The sequence below is a fragment of the Chelonia mydas genome, chromosome 3, assembly GCF_015237465.2.
Source record: "Chelonia mydas isolate rCheMyd1 chromosome 3, rCheMyd1.pri.v2, whole genome shotgun sequence".
In the NCBI taxonomy this organism is placed as follows: domain Eukaryota; kingdom Metazoa; phylum Chordata; order Testudines; family Cheloniidae; genus Chelonia; species Chelonia mydas.
This window is the reverse complement of record NC_057851.1, coordinates 161,933,648-161,948,941: the sequence shown is the minus strand read 5'-3', so window position 1 is coordinate 161,948,941 and position 15,294 is coordinate 161,933,648. Positions and strand designations below refer to the sequence as shown.

The 15,294-nt window shown below is 45.0% G+C and overlaps 1 protein-coding gene across 1 annotated transcript in view; it reads left to right on the top strand.

Moving 5' to 3' along the window:
• PPP2R5A (protein phosphatase 2 regulatory subunit B'alpha) overlaps positions 1-15,294 on the top strand; it is a 101,844-nt gene that overhangs the window by 76,866 nt on the left and 9,684 nt on the right. Inside the window, exon 8 of the mRNA XM_007058007.4 lies at positions 9,894-9,947. Within this exon, the coding sequence (XP_007058069.1) occupies positions 9,894-9,947 (54 nt within the window). The remainder of the gene's footprint in view (positions 1-9,893; positions 9,948-15,294) is intronic.

Genomic DNA, 15,294 nt, shown 5'->3' with positions numbered 1-15,294 from the left:
ATGCATCAAACTTGGGCTGGGGAGCACATCAAGGAGACTGCGGGGCTCAAGGTCTCAGGCAGATCTGGCTCTCCGCATCAACGTCAGAGAATTGAGAGCGGTGCGCCTGGCATGCCAGATCTTCCGGGCATACTTAACAGGACAATATGTATCAGTTATGATGGACAACACCATGGCAATGTTCTATATCAACAAAGGGGGTTCATGCTCTTCTTCTCCCCTGTGCCAGCAAGCCCTCATGCTGTAGAACTTGTGTAGAACATTCAATATACCTACAGCTCTATGAGATCAACTCCATTGTACTGTACCAATGCCTGGACGGCTTCACCCAGCGCCACTCACCCGTGGTTCGGTGCCAGGAGGACGGCCGGTGGGAGTGGCCGCAGCTCAGCTGCATTCCGAGTGAGTGCTTGGCAAACGCAAGGCTGGGTCCCTAGCCACCTCGTGCCTTTGATTTCAATGAAATGATGCTGACTCAGACCAGCAGGGGATCTGGCCCCTCAGCTCCAATGGATCTGTGCCGTTTTACACAAGTTGAGGGTCTGGTTCCTAGTATCTCAGCTGGCTAAAAAGCAGCCAAGGTGACAGTCCTGCATAGGCTGGAACACGGGCTCCTTTCACCAGTGCTGGCGGAGGGCGGGTTTTTGCATTGCTCGTGCCCCCCAAAGGTCAGGTGATTTCAATGGGTGTGCAAACAATACAGGTTCGGGCCAGCTGTTTCCAGATGGGCACGGTGAGACTCTAAGAAGGGTCATTAGATGCCATGTTCTACAGGGGTACAGAATGAGCTGGCAGACCACCTCAGAAGGTCCTTTCACGGCCACAAGTGGTCCCTTCGCCCAGATGTTGCAAATTCAATCTTCCAGAGGTGGGGATTTCTCCAGATAGACCTATTCGCCATGCGACACAACAGGAAGTGCCAGCAGTTCTGCTCCTTCCAAAATCACAGCCCGGGATCAAACACGGATGCGTTCCTCCTCCCATAGGGAGGTTGTCTCATATGTGCTTTTCCACCCATACTGCTCGTTCACAAGGTACTCCTCAAGATCCGGAGGGAATGAGCTCAGGTCATATTGATAGCTCCAACCTGGCCCGCTAGCACTGGTATACATCTCTCCTAGATGTGTCCGTGGAAGCTCCAGTGACCCTGCCGCTCTTCCTGAACCTTCTGACAGAAGATCACAGTCGTCTCCAACATACAAACCTCGGGTCGCTGCACCTCACGGCGCGGAAGCTCCATGGTTGAACCTGGTGGAGGTTTCCTGTTCAGACCAGGTTAGACAAGTCCTCCTGGGCAGCAGGAAACCCTCTACAAGAGCTACCTACCTTGCCAAGTGGAAGAGATTTTCAGTCTGGTCGGCACAGCACCATTCATTCCCCATGCTCGCCTCAGTGCCACTTATTCTGGACTACCTCCTCCATCTGAAGCAGCAAGGGCTCTCAATGTTGTCAATAAGGGTTCACTTGGTTGCTATCTTGGCCTTCCACTCAGACACGGAGGGCCACTCTGTCTTTGCTAACCTAATGGTCAGCCGATTTCTAAAAGGTCTCAACAGGTTATACCCTCAAGCCCGGAAGCCTGTCTTGGTTTAGGACCTCAATTTGGTCCTTTCTAGACTCATAGGACCGCCCTTTGAACCCTTGGTGTTGTGCTTCCTGCTCTACCTCTCTTACAAGGTTGCGTTCCTGGTAGCGATAACCTCGGCCAGGAGGGTGTCTGAACTTAAGGCCCTAACATCAGAGCCCCCTTACACCGTAGTCTGAGCCCCAAACGGTTCAGCTCAGACCTCATCCTGCTTTCTTACTGAAGGTTGTATCACAGTTTCACATTAACCAGGACATCTTTCTCCCGGTATTCTACCCTAAGCCGCATTCCAGCAGCAGGGAGCAAAGACTTCACTCCCTGGATGTCCTCAGGGTGCTAGCCTTTTATACTGAGAGAACAAAGCCATTCAGAAAATTGGTCCAGTTATTCGTGGCCGTGACGGACAAAATGAAAGGTCTGCCTGTGTCGTCGCAATGCATTTCGTCATGGATCACGTCCTGCATTCGTGAGTGCTACATCGTGGCGGGGGTTCCTGCACCTCCAATCACTGCTCACTCCACCAGGGCGCAGGCTTCATCAACAGTGTTCCTGGCCCAGGTTCCCACTAAGGAAATCTGCAGAGTGACAACGTGGTCCTCTGTTCATAATTTCACCATGCACTATGCGATTACGCAGCAGGCCAGAGACGATGCGGCCTTTGGACGAGCAGTGCTCCAGTCAGTGGACAATTCCAACCCCACCTCCTGAACTTGGGCTTATGAGTCACCTGATTGGAATTGATGTGAACAAGCACGCGAAAAGGAAAAAACGGTTACTCACCTTCTTGTAACTGTTGTTCTTTGAGATGTGGTGTTCATGTCCATTCCAATACCCACCCTCCTACCCCTCTGTTGTAGTAGCCGTCAAGAAGGAACTGAGGGGGTGGCGGGGTCTGTAGGGCCCTTTATTGGGCGCCGTGAAGGCGTGACTCCAGGGGGCTCCCAGACCAACCCCACAGATGCTGCTGGGGAATAATCTTCCGGCTACTGTGCACATGCGTGTGCACACACTTGTTTGGAATGGACATGGACAATACATCTCGAAGAACAACAATTACAAGAAGGTGAGTAACCATTTTTTGTATGGGCTTAAGCAGTTCAGATAAAGCTGCTCTACTCTGCCTAATAAATATTGTACATTTAAAAAATTATATTAAAGCAGTGATATATAATAGCTTTTTGGATCTGTTACAAATTAAGTAGCTCTTATGTTAATTAAGGAGTGCCAGTTTCAATTCCATAGTTAAGGTTGAGTTCTGTTTTTGCAGGGATTCAACCTCTTTCTTATATTTTGAAAAATACAGCGTATCTTCCCCAAACTTTGTGAATTTACAGATAAATCTGATAATTTAGTTTTATGGCTATTTAAAAACTGGCTCCTTTAAGCTAGTATCTGTTAGTCTTTCCTTTGTCCTGAATGATATGAACATAATAGGAACTTCAAATTTCCTGTGTATTTAATTTCCTGAAATCTTGGGCTTAGACTATATCTGAAGACCTTAGGTTGTAATTAAGCTAAATTGTTAACAATTTGTTTACAATTTGAATCAAATTGTTTATACAGGCTACAGGTAGGGTCAGCTCAACAGCTGAGGTAACTCTTTAATTGGGTCATTGTGGCATCAGAGGTAATTTAACCAATCACCATTCCTCAATAGCTGATTGGCATGCAACAGTTCCGTTGGTTGTAAGCAGGGGGACTGGACATGTCAAGTTAGTAGACTACTGTGCCAAAATGTCCCTACTTTTTAAAGGTTCCATGACTGCCAGCTATTTTGACATCAGTGCTTGAAAGACACTCTGTGGTACTAGTGCCCCAGCTGTGATGCACACTGAAGTAGCACTGCCGGGGAAGTGAGGCAGGAGCATAGGCAAAGCTTTTACAAGTACAGGGACATTGGGACACTCAGACTGGGCTCTCCTGCCCATCCTTTCAAGTAGTGCCAGTCTTTGTAATATAGCCCTCTAAAGCAATAAGTCACTTGCAAATTAAGGGATAGATTCACCAGTACACTTTGGCTGCTTTGTACTGTTCTGGCAAAGTAGCTGTAAATCTGGGTTAGCTACCTAGTGCACTCTGACTGCCTTATGTTTAGGGGCCTACCAAATTCACAGACATGAAAAACGCATCACAGACTATGAAATCTGGTCTTTTGTGTGCTTTTACCTTATACTATACCGGGGTCGGCAACCTTTGAGAAGTGGCATGCCGAGTCTTCATTAATTTAAGGTTTCACATTTACATCCCCCGACAGAACCCCAGACTGGCAGCGGGCTGAGTGGGGCCAGCGACCAGGACCCCAGCTGGCAGGGGGCCGGGCAGCTGGAACCCCAGACCAGCAGCGAGGTGAGCGGGGCCGGCGGCTGGTATCCCGGGCCGGTGGCAGGCTGAGCGGGGCCGATGGCCGGGACCCCGGCTGGCAAGGGGCCGGTGGCCGGAACCCCAGTCTGTCAGCGGGCTGAGCGGGGTGGTGGACAGAACCCCAGACTGGCGGCGGTTCACCCGCTGCCAGTCTGGGGTTCCGCCGGCTCCTGCCAGCCGGGGTCCCGGCCGCTGGCCCCGCTCAGTCCGCTTCCAGCCTGGGGTTCCGTTCACTCAGGCCTGCAGCCGAGACCCCGGCTGGCAAGGGGCTGGCGACCAGAACTCCAGACCATGAGGGGCTGAGCGGTGCTGGCGGACGGAACCTCAGACCGGCAGCGGGCTGAGCGGCTCAGCCTGCTGCCAGTCTAGGATTCCGTCTGCAGGCTCCTGCCAGCTGGGGTCCCGGCCCCGCTCAGCCCGCTGCCGGTGTGGGGTTCCGTTCACCCAGACAGGCAGCGGGCTGAGTTGGGCCGGCAGCTGGGACCCCGGCTGGCAGCAGCATGCCAGAAAAAATCAGTTCGCGTGCTGCCTTTGGCACGCGTGCCGCCAGTTGCCAATCCCTGTACTATACGGATTTCACGGGGGAGACCGGCGTTTCTCGAAGTGGGGGTCCTACCCAAAACGGAGTTGTGGGAGGAGTCGTCACAAGGTTATTTTAGGGGCTTCGTGGTATTGCCACCCTTGCTTCTGCGCTGCCTTCAGAGCTGGGTGGCCAGAGAGTGGCAGCTACTGACTGAGGGCCCAGCTCTGCAGGCAGCAGTGCAGAGATAAGGGTGGCAATACCATGCCAGGCCATCCTTACTTCTGTGCTGCTGCTGGTGGCAGCTCTGCCTTAAGAGCTGTGCTCCCAACCAGCAGCCGCCGCTCTCCAGCTACCCAGCTCCGAAGGCAGTGCCAGTAGCAGCACAGAAGTAAGGATAGCCGTACCGCAACCCCCCCCCACAATAACCTTGCGACCCCCCCCCCCCACAACTCCTTTTTGGGTTAGGACCTCTACAATACAACACTGTGAAATTTCAGATTTAAATAGCTGAAATCATGAAATTTAAGATTTTTAAAATTCTATGACCATTAAATTGACCAAAATGGACTGTGAATTTGGTAGGGCCCTACTTACGTTGCACTGGTGAATATGCCCTTACAAGTTAAAATTTAAAAACATAGTTTAAGGTTGAAGCTGTGTTTCTTCAAATAATTGGAAATCTCACATGGCAATATTCTAATTGGGCTTCTTGTTTAGTGTTCATATATGACATTTAATTAAAAAAAACTAAAGAAATTTCCAGCCAAAAACTATGTTAAAATGGAGGTAATGTTGAGAGTATGTATCAACAATTTAAGGGTAAAAAACAACATTAGAGATGTCGTAATTATCCCAAAATCGAGCATTACAAACCCAGGAAATTCAGAATTAAGGTTACACTTAAAAGAAATCCAAACATATTAACTATGGAAATGCACAGTTAAGATACTCAGAAGGAACTGTGTCTAATCGTTTTAATCAAATCTGGAATTTCAAACACTAAAATGCCTTTATCATAGTTATGTGGTTATTGCATGGTATCAATACATAACCGAATTAGTTGTTTGAATGCATTAACTGGACGCTTCTATACCTTGAAATCAGTGTTGCAGAGAGAAAAGGTGGGTGAGCTTTCAAGTTTACACAGAGCTCTTCTCCAGGTCTGGGAAATGTACTCAGTGTCACAGCTAAATACAAGGTGGAACAGATTGTTTAGCATAAGTAGTTGAACAGTACCTTGAAATATGTGTTAAGCTGGAGTGGTCTGTTGACACCTCTCCAGTCACAGGCTGGGGTGAAGGAAAGGTGGGGAGGAGGAGAAGGTAGCTGGGTTGGGAGGGAGTTGGAGGGTTACAGATTGTTGTAATAAGGCAAAAATCCAGTCTCTTTATTCAGTCCGTGATTTTTTAGTTTCTAGCAAAGTTATGAAGTTAAGTTCCCAGGCTTGTCTTTTGAAAGTATTGTACAGGTTTCCTGATGAGACTGATAGGTCAGATATAGCGTGTTCGCTTTGTGAAAAGTGTTCACCCACAGGTGATGTGGTGTTTTTGTCTGTCTTTTGTCATTTTCTTGTGTGAGTTCATTCAAGTGCATAGTGATTGTCTGGTTTCACCCACGTAGTCGTTATTGTGGAATTTAGTGCACTGGATGAGGTACACCACATTATGATAGACATGTGTAGTTCCCATGAATCTTGAAAGGTGTGTTGTGGAGGGTTTGATCATTGCAGCAGTGGAGATATGTCTTCAGATTTTGCATCTGTTCTGGCAGGGTCTGGTGTTGCTTTGAGTTGTTGTGTCCTGGTCTGTGGGGAGCTTGCTTCTGATGATGAGCTTGGAGAGGTTGGGGGGGTTGTTTGAAGGCCAGAAAAGAGGGTTCAGGTAAGATTGCTTTCAGGATGGGGTCTCTATCGAGTATGGGTTGTAGTTATTTGATACTTTTTTTTTTTAAGTGCATCAGAAGCAGGAAGCCTGCTAAACAACCACTGGGGCCACTGAAAGATGCAGATGTGAAAAGAGCACTCAAGGACGATAAGGCCATTGCGGAGAAACTAAATGAATTCTTTGCATTGGTCTTCACAGCTGAGGATGTGATTGGCTCAGGTTTGGGATTCCCTTTCTTTTTAGGTGACAAATCTGAGGAACTGTCCCAGATTGAGGTGTCATTAGAGGAGGTTTTGGAACAAATTGATAAACTAAACAGTAATAAGTCACCAGGACCAGATGGTATTCACCCAAAAGTTCTGAAGGAACTCAAATGTGAAATTGCAGGACTACTAACTGTAGTTTGTAACCTATCATTTAAATCAGCTTCTGTACCAAATGACTGGAGGATAGCTAATGTGATGCCAATTTTTAAAAAGGGATCCAGAGGTAATCCCAGCGATTACAGGCCAGAAAGCCTGACTTCATTACTGGGCAAAGTGGTTGAAACTATAGTAAAGAACAAAATTGTCAGACACATAGATGAACATAATTTGTTGGGGAAGAGTCAACATGGTTTTTGTAAAGGGAAATCATGCCTCACCAGTGTATTATAATTCTTTGAGGGGGTCAACAAGCATGTGACAAGGGGGATCCAGTGGATACAGTGTACTTAGATTTTCAGAAAGACTTTGACAAGGTCCCTCACCAAAGCTCTTAAGCAAAGTAAGCTGTCATGGAATAAAAGGGAAGGTCCTCTGATGGATTGGTAACTGGTTAAAAGATAAGAAACAAAGGGTAAGAATAAATGGTCAGTATTCAGAATGGAGAGAGGTAAATAGTGGTGTCCCCCACGGGTCTGTACTGGGGCCAGTCCTATTCAACATATTCATAAATGATCTGGAAAAAGGGGTAAACAGGTGGCAAAATTTGCAGATAATACAAATCTACTCAAGATAGTTAAGTCCCAAGCAGACTGTGAAGAGCTACAAAAGGATCTCACCAAACTGGGTGACTGGGCATCAAAATGGCAGATGAAATTCAGTGTTGATAAATGCAAAGTAATGTACACTGGAAAACATAATCCCAACTCTACATCTAAGATGATGGGGTCTAAATTAGCTGTTACCACTCAAGAAAGAGATCTTGGAGTCGTTGTGGATAGTTCTCTGAAAACATCCACTCAGTGTGCATCGGCAGTCAAAAAAGCAAACAGAATGTAAGGAATAATTAAGAAAGGGATCGATAATAAGACAGAAAATATCTTATTGCTTCTGTATAAATCCATGGTACACCCACCTCTTGAGTACTGCTTGTAAATGTGATTGTCCCATCTCAAAAAAGATATATTGGAATTGGTAAACGTTCAAAAAAGGACAACAAAAATGATTGGGGTATGGAATGGCTTCCATATGAGGAGAGCTTAATTAGACTGGGACTTTTCAGTTTGGAAAAGAGATGACTAAGGGGAATATGACAGAGGTCTATAAAATCATGACTGGTGTGGAGAAAGTAAATAAGTGTTTACTTCTCATAACACAAGAACTAGGAGACACCAAATGAAATGAATAGGCATCAGGTTTAAAACAAACAAAAGGAAGCATTTTTTCACACAACGCACAGTCAACCTGTGGAACTCCTTGCCAGAGGATGTTGTGAAGGCCAAGATCGTTCTTCAAAAAAGAACTAGATAAATTCATGGAGGATAGGTCCATGAATGGCTATTAGCCAAGATGGGTAGGGATGGTGTCCCTTAATCTCTGTTTTCCAGAAGCTGGGAATGGGCAACGGGATGGATCACTTGATGACTACCTGTTCTGTTCATTCCCTCTGGGGCACCTGGCATTGGCCACTGCTGGAAGACAGGATACTGGGCTACATGGATCTTTGGTCTGACCCACTATGGCTGTTCTTTTGTTCTTATACCCCATATTGATTCCAGTGTTGGGTGGCTGTAGGTGACAACTAGGGGTGTGTGGTCAGAGGAGGTTTGTCGTTGAAGGCAGTTTTGAGTGTGCTAAGATGTATATCCTGGACCTTCCGCAGAATATGTTCCTATGAGTATCTGAGTTCTTGACTGTAGATAACAGATTTCTTGGTGTGTTTGGGGTGGGCACTGGATCTATGAAGGTAGGTGTGGAATGATCCTTTGGTTTCTTGTATGTAGTTGTCTGTAGGGTTCCATTGTTGACTCTGATTGTGTTGTCAAGGAAGTTGATGCTAGTGTGGGTGTGTTCCAGAGAGAGTTTATTGGATGGGTTCTGGTTGTTGAAATTACGGTGGATATCTGTGAGGCAGTTTAAGTTGTCTGTCCAGAGGACCAGAAAAAGGACACTCCACAAAAAATAAAAGACAGAAACGCTGTATCTCCTGTGGGCGACCGCTCTTCACAAAGCGATCACGCTGTATCTGACCTGTCAGTCCTCATCCTCAAAGGAAACTTGCATGACACTTTCAAAAAATGAGCCTGGGAGCTTAAACTCATAACTTTACTAAACACTAAAAATTATGGACTGAATAGAGACACTGGATTTTGAGGGTTTATTACAACAATCTATAACTAACAACCTCCGCCTCCCCACCCCAGCTTCCAACTGGTGTTAACGGGCCACTTCACCTTGAATGGTCCCTTGAAATATGTGTTAATTACTTATGCTAAATAATCTTTTCCACCTTGTATTTAACTGTGACATTGAGTTCTCTTCCCAGAACTGAAGAAGAGCTCTGTGTATTAAGCTCGAAAGCTTGTTTCTCTCACCAACAGAAGTTTCAGAGTAACAGCCGTGTTAGTCTGTATTCACAAAAAGAAAAGGAGTACTTGTGGCACCTTAGAGACTAACCAATTTATTTGAGCATAAGCTTTCGTGATGCATCCGATGAAGTGAGCTGTAGCTCACGAAAGCTTATGCTCAAATAAATTGGTTAGTCTCTAAGGTGCCACAAGTACTCCTTTTCTTCTTTCAACAGAAGTTTGTCCATTAAAAGATATTACCTCTACCCACCTCATTTCCTAGATTTCCAGTTTCCTAGATTTTACCATTAAATTGGTGATCTGTATTCTCAACCTTAACTCAGCGTTAACCTAACTTTTGGGTTAGCAACAGTTTTGAATGTGCATGACGTTGAAACACAGCTTATCGGTAATTGAGGAGCTGAAGTCAAGAAAAGACTGTTTGTTTGTCTAAATGCTGAATCTGCATTACAGCAATCGAATCTCCTGGTTAATAAAAAATGAAGCCTTTTCTAGGATAAGAAACTAAGCCTTCAGACATACTGAAGGCTTTTAAAAGATACAATAGTTTGAAATATATTTAGCTTTTTTAGTTAAATTTAGCTATATCCTTCACTTAGGAAGAAAAATTTAAAAGGCCTACATCTGATAAGGCTAAGCTATTTTGCTGATTAAAGTGCTTCCATTATCATTTGTGATATTTAGTTATGTTATGTTGTCTTAATAGTGTCAATTAAAAATAGTTAAATAACTGTATTACTTACATCTTAGCTGGCCTATTGTGTTGTACAGTTCCTGGAAAAAGATACGACATTAACAGAACCAGTAAGTATTTTTCAACTGAGTATTTTGTTTTTGTATTTCCCGTCTGAACTAAAATGTGTCATTGCAACTGTCACATCAGTGATAGCATTATTTGCCAAAGCTAATTTTAAGTAATTAACTGTAGATACTTCAGGAAAAATTAGGGTTTGTATATCCAGGAAACTTGCCAAAAAAGAGAAATAATTTTTGATTTTGAAAGCACAGCTATATCTATTGGTAATAACTTTTGACAAAAATGGGAATATAGACTAGAAAATAGTTAAATTGCTGAGATCATGTGACTGACCTCAGTATAGGGAAAGGATCCTCAGTGTTCTTGGCCATGCCTTCCCAGTTAATTGATCAGAAATTAGATTTTTCTGTCCAATTGGAAATTCTGATATTTTAACATTTGTTTTCATCCCTAACTGGGACAAAAAGTAAAAATATTGAAATGTTTCATGGAATGAAAGATCCTGAAAAACTTTGAAACACAAAATGTTGCAATCTTTATTTCAAGAAAATGAAATCTGGTTACCAGGTGTCCAGTTTTCGACCGGAACACCCGGTTGTAAAGGGATTCTGGTGGCTCCAGTCAGCACCGCTGCCTGAGTCCACTTGGCAGTGCCGCACAGGCTCCCTGCTAGCCTCTGCACCATGCGGCTCCCAGGAAGCATCTGGCATGTCCCCCACTCCAGCTCCTATGCGTCGGGGCAGCCAAGGGGCTCTGCACGAGGCCCCTGCCCCAAGTGCTGCCCCCGCAGGTCCCATTGGCCAGGAATCGCTTCCGGGAGCTGCTTGAGGTAAGCACTGCCCGGAGCCCTCACTCCTCTCCACCCCCCTTTCCCCCCCCGCCCCAACCCCCTGGCCCAGCCCTGATCCCCTTCCTGCCCTCTGAACCCCTCAGTCTCCGCCTGGAGTACCCTCCTATACCCCAAGCCCCACCCCAGAGTCTGCACCCCGAGCTGGAGCCCTTACACCCCAGCCCAGAGCCCCCTCCCACACCCTGAACCCCTCATTTCTGGCTCCACCCCGGAACCCACACTCCCAGCTGCAGCCCTCCCCCATCACAGACCCCTGAGCCAGCCTGGTGAAAATGAGCGAGTGAGGGAGGGCGGGGAGAGTGAGTGACAGAGGGAGGGGGACATGTTAGGAGGAGGGGCGGGGCAGGGGGCGGGACAAGGGTGCTCAGTTTTGTGCGAGTAGAAAGTTGGCAACCATATCTGGTGACATTCTAAATAGAGCAGGCATAAACAGGCTAAGAAATTGCGTATGGCCTCGAGCAGCTCAAGAGGGTCCCCTATTCACTCTTTATTATAAGAACTTGCCTGTTTAGTACTGTGTGGGGGCCCCCACAAAAATATTCCATCTTAAGATCAGTCCCCAAGAGCCTAGTACCCGCTCTGATTCCAAAATCAAAATGTTTTGTTTGAGGTCAGTGCAACGCTTAACTGTCTGAGCAGCCAGAGTGCCTCCTGGGAGTTGCAGTTCAGGTGCCTTTCTCCCCCATTCTCCTCTATGGGCCTGGCCAGACTCCCTCTCCCATGAGACGCAGCAGCAGGTCAGCCAACAAACTGAAATGTTTTGATTTGGGATGATCTGATCCAAAACAAAATTTTCTTGTTTTTCCCCAGTGGAAAATTGATTTTTTGTATAAAACTGAAATTTTCCCACCAAAAAAATTCAATGTTGTTGAAACCGCTTTTTTTTTTTTTTTTTTTTTTAAACAGAAAATTACTGACCAGCTCTATCTACTGACCAGTGCAGGATTGTTGTTTACTTGGTCAGTTAGGCTTGGTTTTTCTCAGTAAAAGAAAAATGAATCGTGTTTAGACAATAATATTGACATGTACACAGCAAATATTCTTTAGATATGGTTGTGTAGGTGCCCAAAAAGTTGGAGCAAATGACAAAAGTTAGAGCTTCTTGGCATATAAGAATCTATGGATACAAACTGTAATCCAGAATCCAAACTTGAAAAAAAAAGTTGTCTCTGGCCTTATGATTGAAGAAAACCTTGAAAACATGCAAAACAGATTGCAAATCAATGCAGTGTTGTCTTCCTGGGTCTACAGTCAGACTGAAACAATAACTCAAGAAGAGGTGTGAACTGCCTTATTCAGATCAATGGATGATGTCTGTTTTGGGGGGATAGCTCAGTGGTTTGGGCATTGGCCTGCTAAACCCTGGGATGTGAGTTCAATCCTTGAGGGAGCCATTTAGGAATATGGGGCAAAAATCTGTTGGATGATTTAATTGGTCCTGCTTTAAGCAGTGGGTTGGATTAGATGATCTCCTGAGGTCCCTTCCAACCATCATATTGTATGATTCTATATGTCACGGAAGAGAGGGCTTGCAGCAGGCCCTGACTGCAGCCCTAGGCTCCAGGTAGCCCTGCTAGCCAGACTACACTGTCATTCTCTTTGCTCCACAGGTGCAAGCCACATTCCAGTTCTGGTTCCCCAACTCCCTGCTGTCTGTTTCCACAGAACAGTGCAGAGAGCATGCACTACAATCCAATTAACTCCTCATTGTGGGAAAAGTTTTAAAGCAAGAAGCAGCTGCAGGCAGGTCCCAGCAAGGCAAAGAGATTGAAAACAAAGTATCAGGCACCTGGCTTCAACATAATGTCAGATTTCGGTGGCAAAAATGTTCAATTCCATGGCCAGACAATCCACAGGACTCTGTGTGTGTCTACACTGGAATTCAACACCTGGTGACGTTTGGGCTTGGAGCATCCCAGGCCTGAACGTCTGCTCCACAATCAAACAGCCCCGTGAACCTGCGTCGGCTAACACAGGCCAGCTGCAAGTGTTGAATTTCAGTGTAGGTGTACCCTGAGCTGAATGGAGCAGTTTATTCCTTTTGAAGATTTATTTCAGGTTCTTTGTATATTCAGCAAGACAACATTGGCTTACACTTTTGCAGCCATGAGGGCTAGAAATACCTTAAAAAGCTAAGATTCTGGAGTACAATTTTTCAGAAGTGGGATCACAAGGTCCTGGATCTAGATGACAGAATTGTGCAACAGCTTAAAGGAGAAAGAGATCAGAAATATAAAGCAACTTTGAAAGGTTACAGATCTCCACAGTAGATGAAGCAGCACAACAACCCAGTAACTTCCATCATGTTATACTGTTGCTTTCAATTCATGTCCTGCCACTGTCAAAGAATGTGCACACGTGTAACACAGGGCAGAATTTAGCCCAGTGATCAAAAGAATTTTAACTAGATTTTAAAGATGCATGAGTCTGAACAGAATCCAGCTCAGTCTGCTAGCAAGAATAAAACATAGTTAAAAACTTACTCTTACTGCTTTAAATAAGCAAATATGATTTTGACTGAACATGTGGAACAGATACATTAAGTGAGAAGACCCTATTTTTGCATAAAACTGTATTTTAAACTGAAAATTGTGCATATGCAGTGATCCACTTTCCTAAACAAAGTACTGTCATTTTCTTTTTTCTTTTTTTTTAATTGTTACGGCAAAGTTATAATAAAACATTAACATACTACATCATACATTAGTTATTACTTAGGATCAGGTTAATATTCAAAGCACCTAGCAGAAGATTCTGGCTTGCTGGCTGGGGACCCTTCCTCTCCTGAGTACACTAAAAAGGTGACTAAATTTCTAAATACCTATCCTCTGTTTGGTGCTTCTCACGTGTACGTACTTGGTGTGAAAGCTTTTCCATTACAAAGACAGTCTATATTTTACTGTACCACAAATCCATAGGTGAAGTCACATTTTTCCAGTATTATGCAATACAAAATCTTGCTGCTAACAATAAAAAAAATTAATTTGTCAATTTGTTTAAAGTGAAGATCCTTTACTGGACCATTTTGTAAGCAGTTCAGGGGATCTCTAGGAAGCTGGCATTTTCTTATAAAATGAATCTCTAATAATTTCCTCCCAAAACCGTCTTATACCTCAATACAACTACCACATGTGCAAGTATGCTCCCTTTTCTGTGCATCCCCTCCAACAGAGTATGTCCCGAGTAGCAAAAATATGATGGGAGTCTGGAGTCAATGCCATCTATACAATAATTTATAAACATTTTCTTGGTGAGCTACACAAATTGAAGATGTATATCCCCTTTCCCATGCAGAGACCCACTCGATCTAGATCAATTTCTTTGTCCAAATCCCTCTCCCATCTTTTCATCTGGGTTGTTTTCCTAGCAATATCTTTTTCAATCAAAACTGTAGTTATCTTATAAATTAAACCTTTTGTTCCAGCTTGCTCCCAAATCAACTCCTCCAGTGTGGTTAAAGCTCTCAATAGTGTGACACATCGCCTTCATATTGGTGCACATAACAAAATTCATGTGGTGGGGGTGGGGCCGAGGGGTTTTGGAGTGTGGGAGGGGGCTCAGGGCTGGGGCTGAGGGTTGGGGTGTGGGGGTGTGGTGAGGGCTCTGAGTGGGGGTGCAGGCTCTGGGGTGGGGCCAGGGATGAGGGGTTTGAGGTGCAGGCTGCCCTGGGGCTGCGGTGGGGGGAGAGGACTCCCCCCAGCCCTTTCTCGCCGCAGCAGCTCCAGGCTGTGGGAGGGGCTCCTCTCCTCTGGCCACAGCAAGTCCGGGGCAGGTCCATGTTGGGGCCGGCGGGGAGGGGCGCCACTCCCTGCTGCGGCAGGTCCGAGGGAATTTAGAGGGAATTTAGGTTGTCTTGTATCCAGATTAACAACATAATGCAAGTTGATAACTTAATTGGTTGTTAATATAGTAAATCACACTGTTTTAAAATCATGTGCTTCAAAGAGCCATAGGAGACACTTTGAGTGTCACTGCGCTGTAGTCTTGACACTTCAGGAATGCTTGGTTCTGTGAGCAGCAAGCTTGATACACAATTCCTATAAATAATGGGGATTGTCCAACAGGTACATATGGCTGTAGTTGAACCCCTGTGAAGTCTAAAGCAGCTGTCAAGATTGGAGTATCCAAATTTCGTAAACGCTTTGTCTAATGTGAGCACTAAGTCAAATGTTTGTATGCTAGCCTTAGTAAATAGACTTTGGGGTTTTAGTATTGTTTGAAGAAAACATTTAAACAGTAATGCTTAAGGAGCACTTTTAAAATATGCAGTCCATGTTAAGTAACTGGTTCCTGTTCTTTGTAGGCTTCCTTAGCATTGTAATTTCCAGGCATGGGTATCTAGCTGATGTATACTTGAAAAATAAAAAAAGCTGTTTCTTTTTTTCGGAGTTCTTTGAAGGTCATATCCCCATAGGGACACACCTAACTTCCTTACTTCTTAGGCCTGGATATGACACATTTACTCATTCCAGCTGAGAAAGAAGATATTTAAAGATACTAAATGACACAATTAAGTGTCTTTAACACTTTGATTCCAGGAAATG